The sequence below is a fragment of the Trichomonas vaginalis genome, chromosome IV (genome assembly GCF_026262505.1).
Source record: "Trichomonas vaginalis G3 chromosome IV, whole genome shotgun sequence".
NCBI classification, from domain to species: Eukaryota; Parabasalia; order Trichomonadida; family Trichomonadidae; genus Trichomonas; species Trichomonas vaginalis.
Window position 1 is genome coordinate 32208812 of NC_067206.1, and position 25386 is coordinate 32234197.

At 35.5% G+C, this 25386-nt stretch overlaps 7 protein-coding genes and 5 pseudogenes across 12 annotated transcripts, besides 5 other annotated features; 7 read left to right on the forward strand and 5 right to left on the reverse strand.

Moving 5' to 3' along the window:
- Positions 1-9893: part of a mobile genetic element that runs on past the window's edge.
- Positions 44-265, reverse strand: TVAGG3_0206940 (organellar and viral DNA polymerase type B; the record flags this gene model as incomplete). Its single annotated transcript, XM_051226505.1, has 1 exon — positions 44-265. One exon carries the CDS (start codon positions 263-265, stop codon positions 44-46), a length of 222 nt encoding a protein of 73 aa, XP_051111491.1.
- Positions 3575-4632, reverse strand: TVAGG3_0206950 (annotated as a pseudogene). Its single transcript has one exon. A coding segment is annotated over exon 1 (1058 nt).
- On the forward strand, positions 4650-5412 carry TVAGG3_0206960 (annotated as a pseudogene). The gene has a single exon. A coding segment is annotated over exon 1 (763 nt).
- TVAGG3_0206970 lies at positions 5669-6279 on the reverse strand (annotated as a pseudogene). Its single transcript has one exon. A coding segment is annotated over exon 1 (611 nt).
- Positions 7679-8441, forward strand: TVAGG3_0206980 (annotated as a pseudogene). The gene has a single exon. A coding segment is annotated over exon 1 (763 nt).
- On the forward strand, positions 8709-9229 carry TVAGG3_0206990 (annotated as a pseudogene). The gene has a single exon. A coding segment is annotated over exon 1 (521 nt).
- Positions 9230-9360: a terminal%2Cinverted (terminal inverted repeat of Maverick-1A transposon ID:TVAGG3_0206880).
- Positions 9361-9687, forward strand: TVAGG3_0207000 (uncharacterized protein; the record flags this gene model as incomplete). The annotated part of the gene is made up of 1 exon (XM_001298897.1): positions 9361-9687. The coding sequence occupies one exon, from the start codon at positions 9361-9363 to the stop codon at positions 9685-9687; it is 327 nt and encodes a 108-aa protein (XP_001298898.1).
- Positions 9894-10721: 828 nt separating the features above from the next.
- TVAGG3_0207010 (spore coat polysaccharide biosynthesis protein SpsA, Chain A domain-containing protein) lies at positions 10722-11558 on the reverse strand (the record flags this gene model as incomplete). Its single annotated transcript, XM_001298898.1, has 1 exon — positions 10722-11558. One exon carries the CDS (start codon positions 11556-11558, stop codon positions 10722-10724), a length of 837 nt encoding a protein of 278 aa, XP_001298899.1.
- A 718-nt stretch (positions 11559-12276) lies between these two features.
- Positions 12277-12477: a mobile genetic element.
- A 711-nt stretch (positions 12478-13188) lies between these two features.
- Positions 13189-16999: a mobile genetic element.
- On the reverse strand, positions 13260-14330 carry TVAGG3_0207040 (uncharacterized protein; the record flags this gene model as incomplete). The annotated part of the gene is made up of 1 exon (XM_001320742.1): positions 13260-14330. One exon carries the CDS (start codon positions 14328-14330, stop codon positions 13260-13262), a length of 1071 nt encoding a protein of 356 aa, XP_001320777.1.
- On the forward strand, positions 14349-15248 carry TVAGG3_0207050 (protein of unknown function, DUF4106 family; the record flags this gene model as incomplete). Its single annotated transcript, XM_001320743.2, has 1 exon — positions 14349-15248. One exon carries the CDS (start codon positions 14349-14351, stop codon positions 15246-15248), a length of 900 nt encoding a protein of 299 aa, XP_001320778.2.
- Positions 15259-15666, forward strand: TVAGG3_0207060 (uncharacterized protein; the record flags this gene model as incomplete). Its single annotated transcript, XM_051226506.1, has 1 exon — positions 15259-15666. The coding sequence occupies one exon, from the start codon at positions 15259-15261 to the stop codon at positions 15664-15666; it is 408 nt and encodes a 135-aa protein (XP_051111492.1).
- TVAGG3_0207070 (microtubule-associated protein family) lies at positions 16248-16536 on the forward strand (the record flags this gene model as incomplete). The annotated part of the gene is made up of 1 exon (XM_051226507.1): positions 16248-16536. A coding segment is annotated over one exon (289 nt), but the record flags the coding sequence as incomplete, so codon positions are not given.
- Positions 17000-19502: 2503 nt separating the features above from the next.
- Positions 19503-25386: part of a mobile genetic element that runs on past the window's edge.

A 25386-nucleotide genomic window follows, 5' to 3' on the forward strand; every position in this document is an offset into this window, starting at 1 on the left:
AATTCTTTCAATATGTCATTGCGGAACTTAACAAAACCTTCTCTTAAAATTCTTCATCCTGTGCGGTACAGTCTAAATTACTTGTTAAAAGTTCTTGCTTTATTCTTTGTATTTCTGTTCCAAAACTATATGAAGAAGGAATGAAGTTTTTCATCTCTACTAACATAGATGTTGGATTCATGACTAACGAGTTTGGTGCTGTTGTTGTGGACAGAGTCCTGCCGTTCGCGGCTTGAATTGTTGTTGTGCCGATTGTTGAAATCATATCTTTTATACAAAATAAATAAATAAAAATAAAACTAACTTTATTTTTTCTATCTTAAGGAAATTCATGAAAATTCACGAGGGTAGAATTGAGGGTATAAATACCCATCTACCCTAAAAATTATTTTTGGTCATGGGCTATGCCCCGCCGCTTTGCGTCTTTATGTTAAAATAAATGGTACCATTAATGATATCATGACTGTTCTCGTTCATGTCTGATTTACATCTAATGAAAAAGTTTAGAAGAATTTTCTTATTCTTTCTGGCATATTTTTGTCTTTCCAATACTCCCGCTCTAATGGTCCCAGATGTGTTGGCTTTGACTCTCTCAAGTTCTTAGATGGTATACATCTTCACGCCTCCTTCATATCTTACTTTATAAGTGTCATCGTTTGTGTTATAGCCAAGTATTTCAATAACCACTCCTCGCTTTGCTTCGTCAATGGTTTCAGCAAGTTTGCCATTACTACTTTCAACTAACTTATGTCGAGGTAAATGCTATGGAGTCGTCAGCAGCTTTTATAAGATATCCATTACCTTGCGTAGAGTCTACGATATAATAATTTCGACTTAACCTTAAACGTTTCTTTGTCAACGGTTTGTCGTCAAGAACTACACGAACTTTTGTTCCAGGAATGAGAGTAAATTGTGTTGAATTTCTGATATTTTGTGTTTGACTTCGTTTCTTTTGTATATACTTTTCTTCTTGTTGTTGTGTCATTGAATTTGGTGTATGTCCTGTTGTAGAATGTGTTGAGGAATTATATACTTCGAGAAAATGTTTCATTGTTTCTTCGATAAAGTCTCGCTCTTGATTTAAATCTCTGAGAGTCCTTATGAAGCGGTTTATGATGCGAGTATGTTATGGTTATGGTCTTCAGTAGTGTAGTGAGTTATGTTATGCTTAATGAGAAATTCTGTGATTTCATTGCTGAGATATGCACCGTCTTGGTCTGATGTTAAAGTACTTGGGTTATGTTCTGCTACAAACTTTTGTAAAACTCTTAACACTTCACGAGTTCCTTTATTTTTCATTGGATATGCATATGCTTTACGTGTATTAACATTTATGAAGATGAGGAATGGTTTATGTCCTCCTTTTCTGCTTTGAATGAGAGTATCAAATTGATATGCATCATGGGTTTTAGAATAAATGGGAAGTTAGTAGTCGTATGGATTAACTTTAACCTGATGAACTATATTTTCATCATAAAATCTCTTAATTTCTGTTCTATCATTAAATCCCGCATTCTTTGCAGCTTCATAGAATTTTTTAAATGACTTCCACGGTGATGATTCGAAAACTTCTTTTAAACTCATTTATGTAAAAATAAATTTAGTAAATTTCATGCTGTTCGCTCTTTTGGAGCTCAGGACTTTCAGTCCGTTCTAACCCATGCATAAACTGTAATATACGGTGGCATATAATCTGCACCCGAACCTGTTGGATTTGTTGTGAAAGTGTGTGAATGATTTCCTCCTGGTTCAGTTGGTCGAAAAGTCTTTTTTGCTGAATTGTTATAAGATGGAGATAAAACTTCATTGCCAGCTTCATAGTCTGAGTTGTATAATGGGTGGTCTCTTAATGAGTGGCTATGGTCGCCAGAAAAGTTTGTAGTTCCTGTATGAGTGTGCGCAGGTAAGTTTGCTTCTTTAATTTTCTTTGAGCCTCCTGTTTGCTTTGAAGAGTTAGCACAGTATAAGAATTTGTCTACAATTCCCAAGTACCAAACCTAAAACACTTGCTGGATTTGTTGAGTTCATTGACGTATAAATAGAGCCTATAGGATATAATGAAGTATTTCAGTCTTTAATGTTTGAAGCTCTGTTTTGTCAGCTTTGTCCTCCATTATATCTTCATAGTTTTTAACTTCAATGATTTGAATGAAAAACTCCGGATTTAAACCCATTTCTGCAGTTGCTGACCATATTTCTTCATTCCATTCAAAACTTTCACGAATATCTTCTCTATGAACTCCATAATGTACTCCTGTCTTAGTTCTGTTGAAACGTGTATATGTTATACGTCAATGACTTTAGTTTCATTTGTTCTTTCAAGATATTCAGAATAATCTGAACCAAGCACCACCTCCTTTTACTGTATAATGCCAATGTTTTTTGTCAGCCTTTTTGTCAATACTTTTCTGAATTATTGCTATATTTTCTGCTCTAGTATACGAACTAAGTTCATCTCTGCTTGCTTTCTTTTCAAGTTCTTCATCCACATAAGTTTTGTCAGCTTTCTTATCTAAAAGCGTTGGTAGTTCATATGTTTCAAAGTTTCTGACATGTCCTTCAATGTTCATACATTTACTATCTAAACTATTAAGAGTATCTTTTACGCTTGTACTTGGATTCTCTAAAGGTGCACTTGAACCAAGGGTATAGTTCAATATTATGTCGTCTGCTCTAACAGTAGTGAAGGATTTATGTGTATGGTTCTTGTCAGCTTTACTATTTAATGTAGCTTGTAATCATCGGATATATGTTTATGAGATTTCAAAACTTTGTTCGTTGCGTCAAGTTCATCTTTGTCAGCTTTACTTTTAATAGCATCTTCAAAAGTTATTTTTGCCTTAACTCTCAACATAAATCTTGGTTCAACTAATACACCGTTAACAAAGAAGTATGAAGCATAAATTTCATTGTTATAACAAATGCTTCTGGTGCTTTTACCTGTGTCATACTGTACAGTACAACGTATGTCATAACCTTCAGCACGAATGAATTTATATCTTTCATTAACATCTTCCCTTCACTGTTTATCCATGATAATCCGTTATAATCTGTTCATCTGAACTTATATAATGAACATGGTTTTTGTCTGCTTTTTCGGCTAATTTCTCTTCTATCTCATTTATTTCAAGTTCATGCCTACCACCACCTCCTTCAGAAGTATTTTTCTTCAGCTCTTGAAGAACATCCACTTCACCATCTTCGGTGTCAATAATGAGACTTTGTGTTAAAACTTTCCTGTCTTAATGGATGTTTGTAAAACTTCTTCTTCACCGTGTTCGGGGTCATGGTCGTCATCATATCTTGTGAAATCAGAGATGTTGTCATACATTAAGCATATCTGTCTCAAAAGTTCTGCTATTTGGAACTGGAACGAAAGATATACAGAACTTTCATCATCTCCTAAAGTCAAGCTTTCTTAAGTATTTCTTGAATGTATGCAATGAGAACAGAGTACCTTGGAAAATATTCGAACAATATTTCATTAGCTGTTGGTTTTGGTGGTTCTTCTGGAGTTTCTGTTGTTTCAGTTCCTTCTGTAGGTTCTGTTGGAGTTTCTGCATCTCTTGACTTCAATGCTCTTGCTCTCAAAGACCTAAATGTTAGAGCACCAGGTTTTACAAAGGACTTTATAAATGCTTTAATAGTTCCTGGTAAGTTATTGTTAGCATTAAGTAAGTTCTTTATACTTCCATCATGTACGTCCATAGCACTATGTAAAAAATCTATACTTTTCTTGTAGTCAGCAATAGACTGACTGTGATTTTTTAAAGATTTGTCAATACCTTTAAGCCAATCTTCATGCATGTCTGATACTGAGACAAGAATATCATTTGCTTCCTTTAGTGTATTTTGTGCTTCTCGTAAAGTATCCAATCCCGTACGTGCATTGTTTGCTATACGTCTTACAGTATCTATTTGACTCCTTGTTTCTTGCATCCAACCAGATAAAGTTTTAATAGTATCCGAACCATTTGAAATGAAGTTCAAAGCATCTTTAACGTCATCTAAAGCTTCTTCACCAAGTACTGCCCATATCTTTCCGATTTGGTATTGAAGAACTCCATATGAAGCAGCTGTTAAACCAGTATTTATAAGGTCCCATATCCATGATTTAGCAGTTTTTCCATTCTTTCCATCTTCTCCATCCAAACCATTTTCGCCTTGAGGACCTTGTATTCCTTGTGGTCCTTGAGGTCCAGTGTCACCCTTCTCTCCTTTCAGTTCATCTTTATGTTCGTTATAATATTCTAATGTCATAAGGTGTACATCATTACTGCTACCAGCAACGCCGAGAATTTGTTTCTCATTCATGACTAAATTCTTTAAGCATTTAATGTTGTCGTCAAATCGAAGCTCTTTAACAATTCAATGAGAACATTTTACTTTCACTAATGAGGCATCTACTGTTGAATTTATATATTGCACCGTTCCATCATTTATGATAGGAACTTTACTTGTTGTAATGAATGGGTCATACGTGTTAAAAGTATCGAAATCAATGACTTTTTTAGTTTTTCCATCGTCAATGACTAAATCATTGCCTTCAATGGTTAAAGTTGAGTTTTCGTTTACTAGTTCATGTGCTCTTCTTGCTTCATTTGTTTCATACGCATATGCAGCAATAGTCATATTTTAATGAGAATAAAATGTTGTTCTATTTGCAAAGTACAGACCCAAACGAATACGGGACAGTAAAGCTACAAACAAACTTAGGACTTCAGAATGAAGCACTTGCTTTCAGAGTTGTTGACTTCAATACTATCGCAACTTTTGTCATAACAGATGAAACAGATTTCATAGAGATTGAAATAGATGGTGTAAGAAGTGTTATAACATTTCCTAACAGAGCTGGGTATAGAATAGATAAAATTGCTGGAGTCATAGATACTCTCATAAATGAAGAAACTATTGACAACATAGATGTCGAACTCTCTTCTGAGGGAACATTGAAGTTCAGTTATGCGAAGGAGTTTAAGATAACACGAATGAGTCATAGAGTTCAATTGCTTCTGGGAGCATACCATATGACATTTCCTTTGAAAAGTGTTGACAAAACGATTGAGATGAAATCTGTTCCATACGTATGTTATGGCAATTGTTTGTACATTGAGTCAAAAATAGCTAATGTCACAGGTATTTCAGGAGTTAATAGTAAAGGTTCAGTAGAATATAATCTTTCTGTTATGAAGTAAATTCAATGTTCATTCCAAACGTTCCTGTCATAGCAACTCATTTAGGTAAATGGTTCGCATTAGTCCTCATAATTTGAAAGACATGCAATTCAGACTTGTTGACTTTCAAGGAGAGCCTGTAGAACTGAAGGCACCAGTGCGAATGACTGTTGAAGTTGATTTTTTAGAAAATATTAAATGCGACGGCTTACAAGAGAACTCAGAGCTAAAAATATAAAGTATGAATGTTATGTATTAGGTCATGAACTTTGGTTGTTGCTGTTTGATGAAACAAATGAGTTAGTTATGTCAGTCAAGAGAACAGAAAAATATTGTGTTAGTGAAAACTGCACCAAGTTAATAAGATTAGGTTTGCATTATGAAGATGAGTTCAATAGTGTTGAAGAAGTTTTGGATAGATATTACAAATTGCTAACTTGAAATTTTTTTGACTAACCTAAGTCAGTCATTGACTGACTGACTGACTGACTGCTTTAATTTACTAAAACATATTTCAAACAAAGCTTATAGTAGATAGTTTTGTGTATTCATTCGAATATTTATACTTAAACTCAACTCCTGGAGTATCTGGTGTTTCAATGATGCGGATGTTACCTATTTTCATGAATATTGGCGTTTGACCACAGCATTCGATTTCAGGGTCGAGATAGTCAATGACACATTGTTTCCCTGTTATTCGTGATATAACATTTTCAAGGTCCTCCTTTGTTAGAATTATTTGGTTCTTGCTTATAAGATTTGTCAAAAGCTTCTTATCGTCTTTGAGTAAGATAGTTTGGTATAACTGAAGAAGGTAATGGTCTACGTTATCTGAAGAATTTGTTTGAACATTTGTGTAAGGGTTGTCGTTGGCTTCACGTGAAAGAATTTGGTCCAGTGGTGGATACTCTAACTTAACATCTGATGTAGCGTTAGCGTTTGAAGCTGAGTTTAAATTCACCGACTTAAGTTCTGGTTCTTTTTCTTTCAAACACTCTGAACTATAGTTCTTTATGACAATATTGTTTGTCGTTCGTGAGTCAACATTTGATGTTGGTTCAATTGGAACATTAACGGCACCGGCTAAGATGGATTTACTTCTCATTTCATATAGAATAAAAACCTTTTATATGTATGAAATGAACAATATACTCGACAAGGGTTTGAATGCAAAGCTAACGAATGAAAATATTGTTGAATTCACTGAGACAGGTGCTGTGTATAAAGATGTAGAACTACTGAACAAAAGAGCTAAGGGAAGAAGCAGGAACATGAACAAAGGGTGGAAGCCTATAAAAATTTATGTCAATGATGGCTCAGGAGGTTCAAACATAAAGTATGCAGAAAGTTATAGAGTTTATGCTCTCAAGGGAAAAGCCTTCATTTAAGAACAGCTATTCTAACACATATCCTCAAAAGCTAACGGATGGGGAAGTGGATGATATGAATGACAGCAAAAATATTAACAGAAATGGCGACAGAGATGCATGGAATTTGTTTACCATCAGTCAATTGAAGGTTAAACTTTAAAACAATGTTGGTCGTTCCCATGGAATATTTTTGACTTTAATGGTATTAGTCATGATATGAATCTCAAGGTATGAACGAGGAGAGATGAGAGACTTATATGCTTCCCAAATTTCTTCAAAAGGTAATGTTATACCTGACTGTTTCCAAATGAGTTCAATATCATAACGTGAGAAACCTTGAAAGATAACGAAGTCAGTTATGAGACGTTTTATGTTTAAAGCTAAAAACCTCCATGTTTGCATAAGTATTGCTACAGTTAAGTGGTAATGTCTGACTTTAGTATGATGTTAGCTAATGGTGAGTCAGGTTTTGACACTAAACCTTTTCCGGCGAAGTCGTCACAAACGAGCAGAGTGTTTGAAGGATATTTTTTGAAGGGTATTTTGAAAGTTTTGATAGAATGTAGTTTGTCAGTCGTTTCATATCGTAAACTCCTGAGTACTGACGTAAGTGGTGTTTGTCAATAATTCTTTCCATCTCCTCAGAAGTCTTTTGCATTCCTGACTGTATAAACTCAACGATGGCATAATATTTCCTCTTACGTCGAATGTAACGTTGAAGAAATTCAATGAGTTCACTGTCTGGAACTTTAACGACAGAGGCTTGAACTTTTGACATAAATGTTTTCGCTGTTGAGTCCATAGAGTCTGAAGTTGCTGATATAATGATTTGGTCATAGTAAGAGTCGCTTCCTAAACGCTCTGTTATGAGTATATGACGAATGAGGTTAAATGTCTTTCCTGACCCATCTTTCCACAATAGAAATAAAACACCATTTGAACAGAACTCATAGTCCTTACTGAAAGGAAGAATGAGAGAAACTGTTGAGCTTTTCACTGCTTTCATTCATGTCTTCATCTACGTCATGTATTAAATGCTTCATTTTATCTCCATTAAAAATGCAAGTCAGAAATATTCAGAACATAGCACCGAGTCTAACTGACAAGAGTATAAAGATATACTATGAACACGTTATGATGAAACCTACCAAAATTCAAGAAAGTCAGTATACTTATGAATATCCAAGACACTGGGTAGAGTATGTAGGAGGTGAGAAAGCTATTGAAATCAGACAAGTTAGAAGTATTCCAGCAGGAAGAACAATATTATTGAAGAACTTTAATGTTTTGAGGTATAATGATGAAACAAAGAAGCAAGATAGTTTTCCTGTTGCTGTGTATGTGAACCTAGACACAGGAGATGACATGAAAGTTTTTAACACAAAGCTTCAAACGGTAGTGAGAGAACAACTTACTGCGGAAGGACATCCATTACCTTCAGAAGTTACCATAGCATATAATTTTGAAACAAACTCAATAGATTTTAAAGTCGTCTCTGCAAAGAAGTCAGGTTTTACATTTAATGAAGCAGATGTATATTCGAATGAAAACTTCAAAGCTATTGCATGGTTATAATGACGATTGCTTTAAGAAAATCTTTAAATTCAGTGACTCAAAGATGTCAATAGATGACCTTCGTGGAATGTTACCATCGACGTTTACAGTTGAAGGTTCAGCAGGATTGCTTACAAGATTGTCAATTGGTGGCATTTGGTCTCGTGAAAACATTGTTATAAAATCCAGTATAAGTGAATTTGCTGAAGAATCTATATTATGTCTTTCAAACTATATGTATTCGCCGCCGAAGCATTATAGTATAACAAACTTTGTCAGTAAGTTTAATATAAGACTTGTTGAACCTTCTTCAATGAAAGATGTTGTGCTACCTAAAGATTGAAAGGATGGACTCATTATTGAAATGATTTTAATTGCATATTAAATAAGCTTGTTCTTGAAGGTCATTCATGATGAAATAACTGTTGTAGAAGATGTTAGCAATTATTCAGACATTTTGAAGCGTATAGATGAGATAAGAAAGAAGTTAGATAGACCGCAAAGCGGTGAGGGCGAAGCCCGTGAGAACATTTATGTTTCATTGACTTTCTCCAGTAACGAGAACTTTTATGAGATAATATTGAAGAGAGATGATTTTAATATGGTGTAAATGGTAGCTTGGGCAGCTTTAGGCGCAATGGGAACAAAAGCATTAGCATTTGGAGCAAAAGCACTTGGAGCTTATGACGCAGTAAATAAAATGAGTGGAGGAAGGGTTTCAAGACATTAGATGCAAATAAAGGAAAGATTGGAGGCTGGGTTGCAAAGAAGTTAAGATTAAATAAAATAGGGCTCATAAATAAAGCATCCAATTTGGTTGCGACTGAGTCAGAAAATGCTTTAGGAAAGGACGATGAGTTTGCAAAACACGCAAAAGACTTTAATGACCAGATGAAAGGTGAAACAATGCATTTAAATAGAGTCGATGGAACTAAAGAAAATGTTTCTTCTCCACAACTTCCACCAGTAGTTCTTCCGTATGGTCCCTATGGAATGTATGGAAACCCTTACGAAAGACCATTTGACCCATTGACTGGTGGAAGTAACTGGTATCATTACGGACGAAGGAGAAAGACAGTCAAGTTGGAGACGGACGTAAAGAAACCAAGGAAGAGAGTTATAAAGCAATGAATTCAACAGGGTAGAAATGAGGTTAGAAATCGGGTTAGATATACCCATCTACCCTAAATTTATTTTTGTGCTATGTTTTCATACGTGTGAGGGTGGTGATATCATTTATTTTTTATTTTATTTTTATATAAATGACGAAAACTATTGAGATAACAAACTACAACGGTCATGAGTTCAAGAACTTGTTCTTCGTTCCTCGTGAAAATACATTCTATCAGATACGAGGGAGAAAGGGTAAAGTTAGTTTGAGCGTTTACGACAACAAACATAATGGGAGATATATAAAAGCAATAGATACAAACGGTAAGCGTGTTTCATTAGCTTTGTCAAAACTTACTAACATTTATTTTGACAGTGACTTTGACTCTGACGATTGGAGTGACAGCAGCGATAGTGAAGAATATGAACTGTTGTGTGAAGCAAAGCAATGGGAAGAGTTGCAATACTTTTGTAAATGAGAACGTTTATTTTTTACAGTAGTAAAGTCGTTAGTGAAAACGTTAGTGAGGTGAAGTGGTTGGTGGCTTTGTAAATATTTAAGGTTAAGTTAGTTTTTGCGTTCGTGTTGTAAAATATACGTTAGCGGTTTTGTAAAGTATCAAATTCACAAGTATTGGGTAAGGTGGAACGCAGTGCCTCCGTACCCAAGATATGTATACTAACTTTTTTTATAGACATCACATGTATATTATAAATACATAAATATATTCTTTAATTCAAAAAATTCAATTCGGTTTTGGGATGGGTATCCCAGCCCCAAGTATTCAATTTTATTCAATTTTTTAAGAATTTTGGGTTGGGATGCCCAGACCAAAACAAGCTTTATATTTTGATGTGTAGATACGTATGTGTGCATCATTGTTGTGTTATATATTATGTTTTTAATGAAAAAAATCTGATTCAAAAAAATTATCACTAATTAGTTGATAATATAAAGAAAAAATAGATAAATTGTATGTTTTGAGAGTATTTATCCACATTCACTCATATGAATTTCATTAAATAGTGTCTTTTTACTCCCAAATTTATTTTGAATTATTGAAATCAAAGAAAAAAATCAGAAAAATTTCTCGAAATTTTTATTTTCAAAAAAATTTGGATTTTATATTGAAAACTGACACTGGGAGGACGATAGGGCTGGGATTGGAGATACCCCCCTCACTTGGGAAAAATATTTTGAACATAAAATCTGAACATGAGAACTACTGAACAGATTGTTGTATTTACGTATTGTTAAAAATAATGATTTACATAAGGATATTCTTGAATTTTAGAAAAATACAATAATTTTTTATTAAAACATCAAAAACAAATAATATAATAATATGCAGTTGATAGTAATTGTTTTAAGATAGAATTAAACCTTAAAAACTTTTAATAGAAACAATCAAATTGAAATTTTGTTGAATTCAAGATTAATAGTTCTAAATTTCATCGAACTATCATGAATATATCCGAAACAGAGATTAGCGGTTATAAAACAAAGTAAAAATTAAATCAATGGTATTTCTTCACTGAAAGAGTAAGATTCCCAACTGAAGTCTGGCTTGTATTCGTTAATCAACTTAACGCACTTATTCTGAGCCGTTGAATTAATCAAGAAACGAGTCATCACATTTTGAGTATTTTCTTCCATTTTTATCCTTGTTAATGGACTTTTATTGAGTCTATATGCAAAGAAATTGAGAAGCACATCAGCGCATTCAATGCCAAGATCTTCTTTTAATTGTTTTGGTAATAATTTGACAAGAATGTTATATAAGTTCATGTATTGGTAATTAATGATAGCAAAGTTTGTATGTATCATATTGTAGCCGTTCTGAATATCACTACTTTCCTTTGATTTCGAAATAGAACTGGCAAAAGGTCCATAAATTTTGGAAACTCCTGGCCGATCAATGATGTTATACATTATCTTTTCTAATTTATTGAAAAAGTTCTGTGTTGTAAGAGGAAATGTATCATCTATGAAAATAATATGATCTGACTGGATTAATGGTGGGAAATAGAAGTAATTATCAATAGTTCTTCTTGATGAATCAACTTCTGTAATGCTTGTTTTGATATTGGTAAATTTCAGAAAATTAATTTCCTTTTTTCGGAAAATATAGATATGAGAGCATAACCCAAGGTTTGCATTTGATAATTGGTTCACGAAATCAATAATATTTGTTTGATTTTCGGATTTGATATTAAAAAAAATTGAATATTTATTATTTTCTGATGGAATCTTGTTTTCTTTGAAGCTGTTAATGTCAAATAGTTCAATATTCCTATATTCTTTGGCTGGTGAAGCATTAGTAATAAAACTTAAAAGCTTTGCCAGCATATTTAGAATTTTGTCAATTGATGCAATTTCAAATTGAAAAGATTACAAAATAGATTCAAAATTTGAGATACTCTGAATCTGAAAATGTTCGAATGTTAAGATTTAATTAAAGAAATTGATCTAATACATAAGAAATGTAAATAAACCATTGAAAAATTTGAATGTTTTATAGATAACGTTAAAAGTTCACCGAATATTTTTGTGTAAGAGTTTATTTTATTGTCTGAATATCAATTTACTTAAGAATTACCCTATGATTAAATATAAAATCTAAAAACCCTTATGAAAGATCTGTAAATTGAGGACATTTCAAAAAAATAATCTTAAAATAATCATATCATGTGTTTCAAGCAATATAGGTGATTTTTATTTTCAGGTTAAAATTGACGATGCAACTTTCAGAAAATTAATTGAGAACTAGATCAATTGTAGGAGGATATTTGTATTGGAGCTAATTATTTCGCTACGTTTTGGGTTTTTATTAAAACCATTCCAAAATTCATCTTTCATTAGAATAAGGAGAATAATTGTACACATTATGGGTGTAGAATTTGAATTTTTGTTCAGATGACCCTAGCGGTCGAAAACTTTATCAAAGAAAGGAAACAATAAGAGTACAGTATACATTGTGCGTCGCCTGTAGCCTACAGCTACAGGCACCGACACAATGAAAAAAGTGACAGAAAACTGACACCATACGGGCGCGCATATGTACGCATATATGTGTAAAAATAAACGTTCATATGTAAACTAACCTTTATTCACTAGCAGGGGCTGATAAATCATAATCGTCGAGAAGTACGATAGGTGGTCCCACCTGTTTAATCTGTATGGAGAGGCAAACGTGACGTAAGAAGCATAACACTGGTTTCTCAGTATATTTAATAGACTCTGCTGTTGGCTTAACTGTAAGCTTATAAAAGAAGCAGATCACGGAGGCAAAGAAACGCTTACATCAACTCCTTGATGAACAATAAGCTTACTTAAGACTAAACAATTAATTATACTAACTTTTATACTTTTTCTCTTTTCCTAAGTTGATCGTGATCACAAAGATCGTGATCTGAGTGACAATGAACTATAAGTTATATGAGGATATATGTGAGTAATATGAGTAAAAATAAGAGTTATAGTAGTAAAATTAGGTGTTTATTCGTGGTTTAGAGGAGGGATCAGAAGCCAGTGGCTAAGTTCCTTATGGCGCGCTTTAATTCATGGTAGGATGTGTCAGCCTTAAGGAACCTTTCATGCCAGCTGTCTGACTCATGTCCCACACGGTTGAGACGAGATCGAAGATCGCAGATCTCGTTGGCATAAGAGTCAACTTTATACTCAAGCTGGCTGATGTAGAGCTCTTTACCTTTCGCTTCCTCTACTTTTTCAGCCAGCTTGAGCTTTAGTTCCTCGAGAGCTACGTTTGACTCCTCCAGCTGCTTCAAATACTTGTGGCTGGTCTTGATTAAACGTAGCTCTCGAGGAGTAGCTCGTGGACCCGTTTTCTTTGCCGTTTGCTTGTGATCGAGATCTGGGATCTTGATCTCGGTCTTCGGACTCTCGCCACCCATCAATATTTCCTCGTCGCCAGAGGACTGTTCTTCAGTCACCTCTGGCTTCTGGATGGCAAGAGTCTTAGCAGGAGCTGTGTTGTTCGCTTCCATTAAAATGTAAACTTTACGTGTCAAAAAAATTCTGTCACGTAAACTATTTATGTTGAGATTGAGTACCAGACTCTAATATAAGTTCAACCATTATATTAGAGTCTTTAGGAATTTCATATGGTTCTTTTACATAATATTCCTTTTTTTGACCATCAGTTGATTCTTCAACTCTTTTGAATGAAAAGCGCTTATAAAACTCAAACACGAGTGCATCTTTATAACCAGTGATATCGTAAAATTTTGGTGGCACAAGCTGTTCATTCACATTACATATAAATTGTTTGTTATCATGAGCAATATTACTCAACGTTACTAAAGGCTCAAGGAGAGGATTTATTCTTATCTGATAACCGACAAATTTATATGTTGGTTTGCCCTTTCGCTCAAGGATAAACCTGATATTCGCTATAGTTATGAAAAGCTCATCAAAGTACTTATATGTTTTTTTATCTTTATCATTTTCGTCAGTGAAATCTGCTATGGTAAAACTATAATATACATGCATTCGCGAGATATATTTTTTTTCCCATAAGTCTAAAAATTTTGCTTTCGATGGAATTACTTTTTGCGTGAATGTTCTACCATGGTCATCTTCCCAAACAAGCTCTGGTTTTCTTGATGTTGTGTCTGTTTCAGTGGTTTCTAATAACGCAGTGATGAAATCCAACACATCTCCTAGGGACATGTCATATTTATAATTCAAGGCATTTTTTTCTATACTACTGTATGAAGGTAATGTTATGATTGGTGATGTACCTTTTCTTAATACATTCAATTTATTTTCATTTGAATCATAGTAACAATCAACAAATTCTCTACTTGCCTCAGTCATTTTTTCCATAAGACCTTCATTCAACTCCTGTGTAGTCATGTTGGGTTTTATGTAATATCTCATGTCAAACCTTTTTTTCACTGATTTTGATGAATCTGTCATTTCTAATGGAATAGCAAGAAACTCAAAGTCTGGATGCTCAAGACTTATCTTTCTTATCTCAAGAGCTTTTGACGCAGGATATTCAATGAAGTCTCTCGGTAATTTATATGAGACTGTATTACCACTTATCGTGCCATCATTCATAACATGTTCATAGTATAATCCATCATATTTAGACATTTTATATGTAACTAAAAGATGGAGAAAGTTATTAATCAAGTAGATAAGATTCTTCATGATGGAGCACGTAAGAATAGTAAAGAACTAAACAATGCACTCATTATGCCATTTTCTGATGATTATCCATTTTGTACTAATGGTGTTTATTTCTACTGCGGTAAGATGGGTTCAGGTAAGACATATGGTGTTATTCGTCATATAATGATAACAGACCGCTTCACTAATACTCCATATTATGACTCAATAGTTATCTCAGCAACATCAGGAACAATGGATAAAACAGCGAAGACATTTATGAGTCAAGTTAAAGCACCAGTACTGAAAAAGGATGATAAAGAACTTATGCCTTATTTAATGAAGAACGTTAAGATGAAAGCAAAGTATTACGCTATTGTTGAGTTCGTTCAAAGTAAGTTCGAAAAAATTTCAGAGGAGATGGAACACATCTTAACAAAGCATCAACTAAGGAAACCTGATGGAAAGTTTGAGTATAAGAAGATTGCAATATATGTTGTAAAGAAGTTGAACAAATATCCTTTCACAAAGTATCCCAGTAATTCTCTATTAGTGTTAGACGATTATGGTGGTCATGACTTATTGAATGACCCACGTTCACCATTAGCGAACTTCATCACTAAGGTCAGACATTATAACTATACTGTTGTCATCATGTGTCAAACATGGAGACATATATGTTTAAACATTAAGAGACTATGCACTGACTTCGTTATCTTTCAAGGTTATTCTATGAGAGACTTTCAGTCAATGATTGAACAGTCAGGAGCAACAGAAGATTGGGAAGAGTTATGGAACAAATACAAAGAGCTACCAACACCTCGTTCATATATGGAAGTTCATATAGTTGCAGGAAAGACGGACTTTAAAGAAGTTAAGCAACAAAAGATGACATTATTTTAAGAAGAAATAAATGGGTTTTGGCGATTATGTTAAAGCTGGATGGGGTATGGTGAAAAAAAATCCTGGTCTTGTAATAGGTGCTGGATTTAACATTGCTAACAAACTTTTCCCTCAAGTTGGTCAAGTCGGTGGTGTTATCGGTAGTCTTGGTGAAAGAATTGCAAAAACTACATTAGGTGAAGATAATGCATTAACGAAGAATCTTAAAGCATTCAATAAAGCTCTTGGTGGTGACTTCAGTAGAGACAAGCCTGTTGAAACACCTATAGTTCAACCTCAACAAACTATTGACAACAATAAGTATAACGCATACATTGGAGGAGCTATTTGGAACAATCATAAGCCATTAGTTCAGTCAGTACGTGTACTATCAGACATGCCATGGATTAATGCTATTAGTGGCACTATACGCAGATAATATATTTTTATGAGGTTTAAATGAGTGAACAAGAGAGGAAACTCATTGATGAACGAGTTAAGAAATGGGAGAATGAACGTCCGATAATTCGTACCATAATTAGCGATCAAAAGTTCAAGCAGCATACATTTGATTTTTTGCGCGATATATATAATGATCTTGCTTTTGATTACAATGCTAGGCAATACTTTGAGAAAGAATATGTTCAAAAAGGTCGTATTAATTTCCCAATGAGAAGAGAAGGCTTTTTGATTACATCAACATATACAGCACGTGGTAGAGACCCTTTTACAGACGCGGTTCGTAACTTTAAAGCACGTTCTTCTATTAATGATGATCCAGATTTCTACATACCTTATTTTCGTCCACCTTCGCATCCTTTACGAACCAGTGATCCTGGATATGACGCTAAACGAAGATATATAGAGACGAAATTAGCTAAATACAAGGAACCTAAGGATCCAAGGACTGGAGAAGTAAAGGAATCACATGTCAAGATAAATAAGCTTTACAAAGTAGTTGAAGAATTGGAGAAACGATCTAATGAGATTAACGCTGAGAAGAAAAAGGAAGTACCAAATATGAACAAACTAGATAAGATGATTAAGGAATATAGAGGATTGGCGAATACATCGAGCGTTCTAATAAAGGAAGTAGAAAACACGACAAAGCTGCAGAAAATGATTCATGATGAATTACTGTTAGGTGAATTTTCTATAAAACAAAGACAGAGTAACTTAATGGGTGAGGCTTATTATTTGGAGAATTGGTATAATGAGAGGTTAAAACAAATGTCGACTCCAACACCAACTCCTACACCTACTCCTACAGTAGCTCCAACACCAACTCCCACTCCTGAACCAACAGTAGCTCCAACGCCAACTCCTACAGTAGCTCCAACGCCAACTCTGACACCAACTGCTCACGCAGGTCCTCCACCAATGTCGAGTAGTCATGGTATAACATTAAATAAACCAACACCTACACCAAAAATAACTCCTGTATCACATCCTAGTACAACTAACCCAGTATCTGATTCAAATCAAGCGGAAAGATCACAGGTTCTTAAAAGAGCTAATACACCAACTGCTTCCCCTATTAGAACACCAGAGCCAACTCCAAGAATCACAAAGGCGCCAACACCTTCACCGACTGTTGAACCAACTCCAGAACCAACAGTACCTCCAACTCCATCTCCAACTCCATCACCGACACCTACAAAAGCACCTACTCCATCTCCAACTCCGACTAAAGCTCCGACACCGTCTCCAACACCAACTAAAGCTCCAACACCGTCTCCAACTCCAGCTGAACCAACTGATGCAGAATCTATTCAAAATTGGTTAGACGAAGAAAAGCGAAAAGAAAAGGCTGCAATTGATGCTGCACTAGATAAAAACACACCACCACAGACACTTGGTGGTTACATGTTAAAGAAAGACAACATTCAAAGACAAGAACGTGCATTGAGTGTTGCCAGAGAACAAGCACAAGAAGAGAAGAAAATAGTTGAAGGAGAAGCTTCAAATAGAGGTGGTCCAGGAACTTACAAAGGATCAAACTATCCAGCAGAGAAAGCCTCGAGTGATAATGTTGTCTCAAGAGCTACTGATTTAGTTACCCATGGTATTCTAACTGGTGCAACAGCTGTTGGTAGTGCTATTGGAACCAGTGTTGACACTGTTGTTGATACTGTAAGAACTGTTACAAATCCTACACCTGAAGATAGGAAGGAAGAATTTCTTACTCTTAATACAAAGGCAAAACCAGGGATATGGATTGGTCGTGGAATTTTAAATGCTGGTAGTGCTATTGGCAATGGTGCTTCAGCGGTAGGGGGATGGCTCGGAAGAACAGCAACATCAACCGCAAATGGAATACTAACAGGTGCCAAATCACTTGGTAATTGGGCTGATGATAAGTATACAAAATATTATGAAGAAAAAGCTCGTAAGGCTAAGGAAGAAGCTGAACGAAAGGCGAAAGAAGAAGCTGAACGTAAAGAACTAGAGGAGCTTAAGAAGAAAGAAAAAGCTCGTAAGGCTAAGGAAGAAGCTGAACGAAAGGCGAAAGAAGAAGCTGAACGTAAAGAACTAGAGGAGCTTAAGAAGAAAGAAAAAGCTCGTAAGGCTAAGGAAGAAGCTGAACGAAAGGCGAAAGAAGAAGCTGAACGTAAAGAACTAGAGGAGCTTAAGAAGAAAGAAAAAGCTCGTAAGGCTAAGGAAGAAGCTGAACGAAAGGCGAAAGAAGAAGCTGAACGTAAAGAACTAGAGGAACTTAAGAAGAAAGAAAAAGCTCGTAAGGCTAAGGAAGAAGCAGATAGAAAGGCGAAAGAAGAAGCAGATAGAAAGGCTAAGGAAGAAGCTGATAGAAAGGCGAAAGCAGCAACACCATCGCCAACTCCATCTCCTTCACCATCTCCATCTCCTTCACCATCACCAACTCCATCGCCATCTCCATCTCCTTCACCATCAATAGCGGCTCCTGTGAGACAATTTGGTGCATGGGGTGCTGATTTAGTCAAAGATGCTGCACAAGGAATTGGAAAGGAACTGAAGAACACAACATTAGGTACAATAGAGCGTTTTGGTAATCTTACGGATTACACAATTAGATCAGCTGCTAATCTTTTATATAACCAGACTACTGATAACGGTACTGATGAATTGGCTGTAAACGGACTAGCATCAATTAAGAAATCAGCAGAAGATAAATACGATGAATGGAAAAAGAATATTAAGGGTGAATATAATAAGTATGCATATCCTGAAGAACATATGAAGTTAGAGCTTACCAGACTAAGATCAAAATATGGTAATGAAACAACAAATACTACAACGCAAACGACGAAAGCTGACAGAAAGATTGATGACACTCCTACTCCAACTCCTGCAATGGCGAACATCACAACAATTGCTCCAAGAGTTCCAACAGGAGAAGGTATATCAGGAAATGTTTCAACTACTCATAACATTACTGAAGCAGCTAATGTTTCAGCAGTTGAGCAACCTGTTGTTAATGTAACTCAGGAAAACGCTACTGAAACATCAACACCAAGACAGGATGTAAATAATGAACGTCCAGAAGTTAAGGAGGTTGCAAAAGCATACCTGGAGAAAAATACTACACAAGTTCTTGAAGCAGAAAAGCATCTCAATTCAGACAAAACACCATCTCCAACTCCTGAAGCATCAGTTCCTCCAGCAATTGGTGGAAATATACCTTCAGTATCACCATGGCAGAAATTTTATGGATTGTTTAAAGGAGCGAATAAGGTAATGGATGCTGCTGAGAATCTCCAAAAGTTCAAGAATGAAGTCGCAACTGGTGCAAAGGAAATAGAAGAGAATGATAAACAAGCTGCTGAATTAGCTAAACAACAAGCTGAAGCAACTAAACAAGCAGCAGCTCCTAAACAATCTATATCTAAGTCTCAAAGACAAGGTCCTGACCCAAGTGCTAAAGTCAAACAGAATCCAACACCACCTGCAGCAGAGAAGTCCAAGAAGGACAAGGACAAGAAGAAGGATAAATCAAAGAAGGACAAGGACAAGAAGAAAGATAAGGATAAGAAAAAATCGTCAAAAGATAAAAAACATAAAAATTTATCCAGTAAGAAATGAGTCAAGTCATTAAAGCATCAACTAAACAAAAGTGGTTAACTGAATATATAAAAGATGGTAAGGTTCCTGATGGATATTATGTACATACAATGAAAGACGGACGTGTACAGTTCCGTAAAGTCAAGCAACCTCTCAATGATGAACAGATCAGAAGGAAGATCTCATTGTATGAAACAAAAATAAAGGACTTACAAGCTAAACTCGAAACCCACGATACTTCTCAAGAAAACTAGGCATATCTTTAACATGACCTTCATTAATATTTTTCCTCCAATACTGTACTTCCATTTGTGACAACCTGTTTGGATTACCTTCACGCATACCTCTACCTGTCACTTTTCCTGTATTTTCGTTCTCAAACGTAACATCATACTTTACATCATTACCGACAAGTTCATGACCATCAATACTTTTAACAGCACCGTGTCTTCCTTGATCTAAAGTTTCTCCTTGCTTTAATCCATGCTCTATTTTTGTCCATATCTGATAACGTGGATATCTTGCAACACTTCCATCTTTTGCTCTTAACAAGTATGCACTTGTATCAACTGAATCAACTGTATAATAAGAAGGATCAAGATGTCTTCTTTGTTGGTTACCTTTACCCCATGTTCTTGGTTCAACTATGACTTGAACTTTTTGACCAGGTCTTAAGTTATAAAGGTTATTTTTTCTGACATACTCTTCTTTCAATCTTTGCTTCTTTATATATTCCTCATTATCCTTTTCTGTGAAATCATCAGGCTTTTGTTGTGTGCTTGAATGATATTCAGTGTTGTAGTCATTAATAATTTGTCTCATTGTATCTGCAGTGAAAGGTGGTGTTTTATCACCTTCTTTGAGGTTTAACTTCATATGTAACATAGTTCTAATAGTTCTACAGAACCTATTAATAATACCTAGTATGTTATGATTGTATTTCTGTGTCGTCATGTGCTCAATGTTATGACTGACCAACAGATCTCGAACATTTTGTGTCGTATAAGCTGGGTCTTCATCACTAGTAAGTATTGTAGGCTTCATTTCACCTGTAGCTTGTGAAATGAACTTCTGCATTGCACTTAGAACATTGTTTGAGTTCTTTTCACTCATTGGGAACGCATAACCTTTTCTACTGTTTACATTGATGAACAAAAGAAAATATGGTGGTGTTCCACCAGGATTCTCAAATGTATCGAATTGATAAGCTCCCATATCAGTTGAATATATTGGTAGCATCAAATCCTCTTGTATTAAAGTTTTTTCTTGTTTACCAACAGTCATTTTTTTATTAACGTTAAAGTCTTACAGGCATTGAGTAATCGCTATAACCATCATGGTCTGCGAATTCATGTAATCTTGATGCATCAGGTTCTTTCTTCGTTGGTGCATGAAACCTTGCTTCATCATAAAGGTTCATATAATGGTTTGTCACGTTTGGGGTAGACCCAATTTTTGCATATTGAGGATATGAGTAATGATACACTAAGTTGAACCCATTACTACCATCATCAACATATATCTTTGGTGGAGGTTGTCTTATTAAATTCCTTCCTCTTGGGGCTTTGAGTTGGACGATCTGATCTAGATCATTGTAAACAACTCCTGTTGCAGTATATTCTGTGTTGTTCTCTGGGTTAATGTTCGTCATTTATATGAGAATAAAACAATTTTTACTCATAACAAATGAGATCGAAGTCAATTCTTTATGGTGCAGCTAATCTTCCAATTGAACCAACAAGCAATGTTGATTCAAGAACAACTAATAACATTGTGATAAAGAACTATCCATCTGGTACAGTAAGTGATGCTCCAACAGAGATAAAAAAAGAGGAAACAACTACGAACTCAGAAGCACCAATGTATCCTCCTCCTTTAAGTCCATTAACTTCCAACCTGACCTCATCGAGATCTGTGGAGACTTCATCGAGGATTGGTGTAGAAGAGTATTTACTTAGTATATACCAGAAGATACTTCTAGACCAAGACAAAGAGCTCTTTTCTAACTTAGTGAGCAAAGATCAGATCTTACTACCTAAGCCAGACTTGGAAGAAGTTGTTCACAGAATGACTGGGTTCAAGTGTGAAATAGACCTACTGGACCCAGACATCACATGTTGTGGTATTCCACCACCTTTCTCAAAAATAGCTCAGATCAGAATCATTGATGAGAACAATATTGCTCAAGAGTTTAAGTATGCATATAATGCACAATATACTGAGTTAATAAGTAGGTATAATTTATGTCTTAAGTATGTTATTGTTTAACCAAAAAATTTTTTATCTAATGTTAAATATGGTTGTTCAAACAAGAACAAAAGCACAAATGTTTCAAGACTTACTCAATAAAACTTATTGTTTACTCAAGTAATTATTTTAGAACGTTTCGACGTACTCCTTGATCTTATCAAGAGCTTCGAGCATCCGCTTCTTTGCATTGTACTTGGCGAGGATGGCTTGCTCAATGGTGAGCTCGAAGGCTTCTTTACCGATCGGACGGTGATCGCGAAGATCTTTGAGTGCATCAAGAGCTGCAGTGTACTCTGATGGTAAATGGGAGCCATCTAGTAATGGGTACAAAATGAGCATGTATTCCTGTAGTAAGTTCTCCTGTTTCAAGCGGGACTTGAACTCTTCGCGGAGATCTTGAAGCTTTTGGAGCTTCTCAGTGGCTTGAAGGTATCAATGATGACCTTCTCTTGTCCTCAAGTGCTTGTGGGAGGAAGTGGACATAAGCTGTTGACTTCATCAAAAATGAAGTGGTCATGACACTTTTTAAGTTAATGTCCGAGCCATACAGTGATGTCGAAGCAGCACATGAACCAAAGAAGAAGTCTTGCTGGGAAAAGACAAAGATTGTTGGTAACGCAATCCTAGCCATTTGTGTTGTTTTGAACTTGATCGTACTTCTGATCTTGTTCTACAAACTCAACAGAGGTTATTGTCTCAAGTAAACACTTATTTTTATTACCATATAAATGATTTTTACCAAACCTCCTTTACCTTTCATAGGTAATAAGTCGAAGATCAGGAAAGATCTTATCGACATACTCAAAGACATCAAAGGGGATTATGTCTTCGTTGACCTCTTTGGTGGTTCTCTCTATATCTCTCATCTGTTGCATATTATGTTCCCAAAAGCAACGATCATAGCTAACGACTATGATAACTACGTTGATAGACTGAAACACATTCATGACACGAATGAAATACTTAAGGAACTTAAGGAGAGAATAAATGTTAAGCCAGATGAGAAAATTCCTACTGATCAGAAAGAGATCGTCAGAGAAGTTATAAGTAAAGCTCCATACATAGACTGGGATACATTATGTTCACGTCTTCTCTATTCTGGAGCATACAAATACTATGATCTTGACACATTAATGAAGAAAGTGTTATACCTCAGATATACTAACTTATTTGGTGAAAACATAGATGACTATCTTGAAGGTTTAACTATTGTTCATAAAGATTGGAGAATACTCTTCAATGAGTATAAAGATCTTCCCAATGTTTTCTTTATATGTGATCCTCCATACTTCCATACTTATTCTATACAGTATGGAGATGAATGGACTCTTAAAGATACTGTAGAAACCTTTGATGTCCTTAATTATCCATCTATTTACTTCAGTAGTGATAAATCTTATACAGAAGAACTTATAGAGATATTGACAAAAAGATATGGAGAGAAATTTCTATGAGAAAGCATGTTATAGATAGAGGTTTAATTAATCCTAACACTCAGAAAAATAATGAAGTAATATATGTCACTTTTTCTGTTAATGGAGAAGAGAAAGATCAAGAAGATAATAGTTGATGAGGGAACTGAAGAAGCGACGACATTCATCTTTGACGACGGAAAGCTCACATTCGTTGTCGATAAAAATGGACAACACTTACACAAAAGAAAGAGACCAAGAAAATTTTTAGATCTCCCAAAAGCTAGGAAACCAAAGGAACCATTTCCAGTACCAGCCGTCCAAGAACCAGAGAGACTTTTGATACCAAAACCTGTGGTTGACAAATATGATCCAGATCAGTTCTTCCCAAAAATACCAAAGTTAGAATAAAAACTCCTTTATTTCTTTAGTATTATATAATAAGTCTATTAGTAAGCTCTGTTCTCGTTCTGTTCTGGTATTTTGACGTCTTTTCATGGTCTCGCATAATAAGATCATGAACTTTTTCTTGAGATACTCGAAGAGCTGAGGTAAGTTATCATATTCTGGATATGTAGGAAGCATCCCTGCTATCGTAAGTGTTGTATCAATAAGGATTGGACTTATATCGGAAAAGTCGAGATCTGGAGTAGAATAAGAAGGTAAGTCTCTTACATGTAGGTAGTCATTATATGCTTTACGCATGAGACTGAGTTTCTGGAGCACAACTATGAGACTTTGGTTCTGACGTTCAAGTTTGCTTAAAGTTCTCTCCAAGCTTCTGTAATAAACGTCAACCTCTGTAAGAGCAGATATTTTTGCATTGATCTCGGAGATCTTTTCTTGAACTTCACCAAGTTTGACCTTAACTGACGTTTGAGCTCCCATCATGTTTTCATCAAGGTCATTCTCTATGTCATCAATGATATCTTCCCATGAAGTCATGTTTTCATCATTGATCTTAACGTGAACACTCATGAAAAAAATGTCATGTAAAGTATAAATGTCAGATTTTTACTCTTGAGCTTCTTCTCTCTGGATTGACTCGTCTGTAGGGCTTAATGTGCCATCACGTTCGACCAGAAGGTTCTGCTCAGGTCTGTCAAGGAGCTGTCTGTAGGTCGTGAAGGTTTCAACGAGTCCTTGGTAAGGAGTTTGGAGATCAACATCGACCCATGGGTGTTTGCGTAAGAAAGCAGCAAGGCTTTCACGCTTGGAGTCAATGACATCTTTCTTATTGGTTAATCCTTCTTCAAAGCTTAGGATTACTCCTGCAGTTGATTCAAGTCTTTGGATCTGGCGTCTGGAAACCTTGGTGAGTTGTCTTATCCTCTCGTTTCCAAATACATGCAGGAGATATGCAGAAATTACTTCATTAAGTTCGATTAAACAAATTGGATGAAGATCAGTCATGGCTTTTGTAAAGCAATCTTTTGTAAAGCTGTTTTGTAAAGCAGACTTTTGTAAAGCAATCTTTTGTAAAGCTCTTTTGTAAAGCAGACTTTTGTAAAGCAATCTTTTGTCAAGACGTCTTTTGTAAAGCAAAAGTATTCAATTTTGTGAGAAAATGCTTTTGTAAAGCGTCTTTTGTAAAGAGTCTTTTGTAAAGCTGTCTTTTGTAAAGCGTCTTTTGTAAAGCTGTCTTTTGTAAAGCTGTCTTTTGTAAAGCTGTCTTTTGTAAAGCTGTCTTTTGTAAAGCTGTCTTTTGTAAAGCTGTCTTTTGTAAAGCAGTCTTTTGTAAAGACATAACCGACGACCGAATGTCCCAAGATGGTACAACACCAGCTCCAGCATCACCAACACTAGATATGATGGCAATGATGATGCAGATGATGCAACAGCAAACCCAGCTTATACAGCAAATGCAGGAAAAGAAAACTTTCAATAAACCTGCAAAGAACTCACAAGATCTTGAAGCTGGACTCAATGCTCTCAGGAACGACTACAAGAGAGAGCAGATGACGTTTAGGAAGAAGGGTGATGAAGATTATGAGAATGATCCGATCGAGGAAGACGAGATCAAGTCCACTGCATCCACAAAGACCCTCCAGGATGAAAGAGATGATGAGGGATTCCTTACCAAGTCTCAAAGACTCTTTGTCCTTGAGTTCTTCACGATCTCTGCCTTGAGATCTATGAGGAATTGGAAGGGTCGCGTTCCAAGTGGCTCAAACAAGCGCGAACTACTCATGACCGCAGTACCGCTCACTAAGACAAAAGTCCAGCTCATGGACTTTATCCTTTCCGCTTGTCCCGACGAGATCTAAGATCTGATCAGAGTAAAAACTTACATTTATGAGCTAAGCTCAGTAATAATTAGTTGTTTATTCTTTCTTCTCATACTTCTGTGCAAGGTTTCCACGGAAGAACTCAAGCAACATTTGGATCTTTCCAAGCTTTCGACCTTCTTTTTCGAGGTCATCCTGGTAAGTTCGGAATGCGTCAACGTGTGAGCT